This window comes from Hoplias malabaricus, chromosome 5, assembly GCF_029633855.1.
Source record: "Hoplias malabaricus isolate fHopMal1 chromosome 5, fHopMal1.hap1, whole genome shotgun sequence".
In the NCBI taxonomy this organism is placed as follows: Eukaryota; Metazoa; Chordata; class Actinopteri; order Characiformes; family Erythrinidae; genus Hoplias; species Hoplias malabaricus.
The window spans coordinates 15,027,606-15,031,831 of record NC_089804.1 but is presented as its reverse complement, the minus strand read 5'-3'; the positions used below and the strand labels follow the sequence as shown (position 1 = coordinate 15,031,831).

At 43.1% G+C, this 4,226-nt stretch overlaps 1 protein-coding gene across 1 annotated transcript; it reads left to right on the top strand.

Annotated features, from left to right (window-relative positions):
- Positions 1–1,247: 1,247 nt before the first annotated feature.
- On the top strand, positions 1,248–3,394 carry hoxc11a (homeobox C11a). The gene is made up of 2 exons (XM_066672647.1): positions 1,248–1,956; positions 3,162–3,394. The coding sequence occupies exons 1-2, from the start codon at positions 1,248–1,250 to the stop codon at positions 3,392–3,394; spliced, it is 942 nt and encodes a 313-aa protein (XP_066528744.1).
- The last annotated feature ends 832 nt before the right edge of the window (positions 3,395–4,226 follow it).

Below are 4,226 nucleotides of genomic sequence, written 5' to 3'. Positions count from 1 at the left end.
TTTATTTCTCATTCACTGAACATCACCAGATCTCAAGATAATAAATATAATATTTACAGAGGCGCACGTGTGTTATGTGCTAATCTTCAGCAGCGTGGATTACAGCAGGCTTCTAATCTCAGTTAAAAACCCAAGCTATTCATTTTAAAAGGTTTACACAAGCAACTCATGTTAAACAGAGGCGCTGGGATCTCATGTTTTGATCTGGACTCATCAAGTGACAGAGCAAATATGCGTGGTCTCTGCTGATGTGCGGTGCCCAGAGAAGAGTGAAGTGCAGTGCAGTGGAAAAAGGGCCAAACACAATATACATGTTTCACTGTTATTTTATTTGGCATTTCAATCCTTCTCCATTGACATTTGAATACACCAGTTTGTTGCCCAACGTCTTTTTTTTCTTATCTTCAAACGCACCGCTTTTCCAAATCCAGGCCACAGCTGGAATATTGTCGTATTGTGTAAAGTGTGAAGCCACTTTTAGATAATTGTTCCGAAAGCTTCGAAATCCAAGTGTCAACTTCAAGTTCTCTCTCGTTTGCCCACAGCAGTGTCCGGTGCACATGCTAATCAGCAGTTCCCAAAGGAATGCTGGTAAACACATTCGATGTTTGGAACACACAAACCGTTTAGGAAACTTGTTTCTAAAAGCTGTCCGGGCACAAGTACTCTTTAAAACGGTTTGTTGGGGAGGGTAAAAAGAGAAGAAGCAAAAACCAAAAAACAAAGTCCATCACGTAGCGAGAGTTAAAGCCTTCACGCCATAAACGGGCTCATAAAAGTTCGTATTCTCTAAAGTCTAATCGTTCGCATTTGAAAGTAAGCCACAATAAGAGAACCGTATAAGAATGTTAAAACATCTTACCTCACAAACTCATAAAGCCACCGCTACATAGGCTACGGGCTCTGAAAGCTGCCTATAAATAGAAAGTAAACGCTTCCTTCCATTCTCATAAAGTGCGTAAAGACAACAACTAAAAAAAAAAGAAAAGGAAAAAAAACTGAAAAGTGACTCGCTCCTGTGGTGCTTTTGCACAAATTAATCGTTTGGATCTCGTAGATGGTGCCTAAAGTCAACCACTCCTACGCATCCAAGTGTTCCAAATTGATATATGACAATATCTACTTTCGATCACGTGTTACGGGGCGACTTAGACGGATTGCGCGTCATCTCGCCTTCCCAAATTTTTCCTCCTTCTGCAGCTCGAATCCAAAACATCTATCTATAGCGCGGAGGACAGGGGGGAACGATGTTTAACTCGGTGAATCTGAGCAACTTCTGCTCGCAGACGCGCAAAGAGCGGACGTCCGAGTTCGGGGAGAGGACGGGCTGCGCCTCGAACCTCTACCTCCCCAGCTGCACTTACTACATGCCCGAATTTTCCACCGTCTCCTCCTTCCTTCCGCAGGGCCCCTCGCGGCAGATCACCTACCCTTATTCCACCAATTTATCCCAAGTGCAGCCGGTGCGAGACGTGTCCTACGGCCTGGAGCCCTCCGCTAAATGGCACCACCGAAGCAACTACGCGTCCTGCTACTCGGGAGAGGATCTCGTGCACAGGGACTGCCTTCCGCCCTCCACCATGACAGAAATGCTCATGAAGAACGAGAGCGTGTACAGCCACCACCACCACCACCACCACCACCACTCCTCCAACTCCAGCCACCCCAGCGCCGGCTTCTACTCCGGCGTGGGCAAGAACAACGTGCTCCCGCAGGGATTCGACCGCTTCTTCGAGACGGCGTACTGCGGCGCGGACACGCCGGCGTCCGACCATTGTTTACAGAAGAACGAGGCGGCCAAGCTGGAGAGCGCTTCCCAGGCGTCGAGCGCCGTCTCCGGGCTGGAGGAGCCGGAGAAGTCGCCCGAGGACGAGGAGCAGCGTCCCAATTCCGGCTCGTGCACCTCGTCGGCGACTAAAGAGGACGGCAGCGGCGGGAGCAAGATCAGCCACTCGAGTAGGTACCGCGGCTGTAAACGGGGGAGCGGGGTTAAGGGACTAGCCCGGTGTTTTGTCGGTCAGATTTTATGTGGAGTTTTATAAGCGTTCAAAGGATTTTATTATAACCTACAAAAGCTCTTTCCTCCGACGAAAAGAATTTTTACGATGGGAAGGCGCTTTGAAAAAGGGGGACGTTATACACCGACGCTGCTCTGCTCGAGTCTGTGAAATTTTAAAGAGCGCGCTATTGTGACAAATGCTAACTTTGATCATGAACTTGCGTTGGGCATTTTAGGGGCTTTTTGCTCGTCGGGCTGTCGCGAGTAAAACCAATTGGGCAGAACACTGCTTTTGGCGTCTTGTGAATACGCTTCTTTTTTTTTTTTATAAGCAGCTTGCATGCAAACTAGGTGAGCTCTTCTATTAGCCATCAGTACAGACCGTGTATTGTGTTGTGACTTCATACATTTGTGTGGAGTCAATATATGTGCTCTCTCTCTCTCTCTCTCTCTCTCTCTCTCTCGTTCTCTTACTTCATTTCCATTTGATTTGAATTCAAGCCATTCCATCAAATCACTGAGAGCCTCCCTCGATACAAATGTCTTTGCTGCTGCTACTCGCCTTGTTCAGACGTGACCAATAAAATCCAAAAATAATCAGTAAACAAAAATGTAAAAAATTTAAAAATGTCTGAACGCCTTATTTATTTCGCTATATTTTGTTTTTGAATATAATTCGCCATGGAGATATTTTGCAGCCGAGCTCTAGCCAGCACTGGGACTGCAGATCAGCTGCAGTGTGTCCTTGAGATGATGGTATTAGAGGCCCACTGCAGGGGTGTTTTCTGTTCCACATGAACACTGCATCTTTGTACAAAACCAGAGCTATCAGCTTCCGGGATCTATAGCAATAAAGGAAAGTCCCAATGTGTGCAATTTTATTAACATCTACTGCGAAGGTCTCGTGTCGGATCGCTTTTATTCGATTGTGGTTTCACATTTGCTCTTTTCAGATATCAATCTTCCATTCACAACTCTCTAAATACAGATTTGGCTTTTCCTGTAAACGTCAGATTTCAAGTTCACTCTGTATGTAATTGATGGTTGTTAGTGTCTGAGCGCTTTATGTTACTTCGCAATGCCATGGCTGTGGATTAAATATTTAAAATATATATTAATTGATGTGTATTTTGAGAAGTAACGTTTTGAATGTGTTCCATAGGTGCACCCCGCCAAAGGAAGAAGAGATGTCCGTATTCCAAGTTTCAGATTCGGGAACTGGAACGAGAATTTTTCTTTAACGTTTACATCAACAAGGAGAAGAGGCTGCAGCTCTCCAGAATGCTCAACCTCACCGACAGACAAGTGAAAATCTGGTTCCAAAACAGGAGAATGAAAGAAAAGAAGCTAAGCAGAGACCGCTTGCAGTATTTTTCTGGAAACCCGCTGTTATAATCCTCGAACTGATCTTCAGCAGACCCAATGTTGATTGTACTTGATTGTTTCCGAAAACTGTGGCTGGTTGAAAAGTACCTGACGCTGCCATTTCAATAATAATAATAATAATAATAATAATAATAATAATAATAATAATAACATCTGTAGGAATGAAGTAATGTTCGGCAAATAGTGAATAAATTGTTTTTAAAATGGCGGACATATTCTAGAAACGGAACTTTAGGCCAATCTTGAGATAAATCGCTCCAGATCCAAAAAGTCGTTTTGAAATCCAAGTTCAAACGTAGTTTGCGGCGTTTGGAAAAATGTAACATAATTTAAAACCACTTTATACCACGGGATATTGGCACGTCAGAGGCAGCGTAGTGACAACAAATGTAAATATGTAACATAAAAAAGGTCAATACCTACTTGGGACTGAAGTCGTTTTTTTTGTTTGTTTGTTATTTTCTTTTTTTTTTACATTGTCGTCTTCTTAAACTGTGACTTGTACAATCAGTAATAATGTATTCCTTGTACAGAGACTATGCAATGTGCATTCGTGAGTGTAAATATAAATATAAATTTCACGTTCACTTTTTTTCATAACCTTGCTGCTATGTTTTTCTTTATATTGCCCGGGCAATGTATATTGCCTCGCGCGCTTTTAGCCTGTTCGTTTATGATTATTATTATAATTATTGTTTTCCCTTTTAAATTATTGGCGCTGTTTTATGCCCGGCGTTCTCTTTCTTCCTCTTTGTCTTGTAGAAAGAGAGCGCGAAAAAAAATTACACTTGGTCTGTGTACGATATATGATACTTCGCATAAGAAATAAATATAAATAATG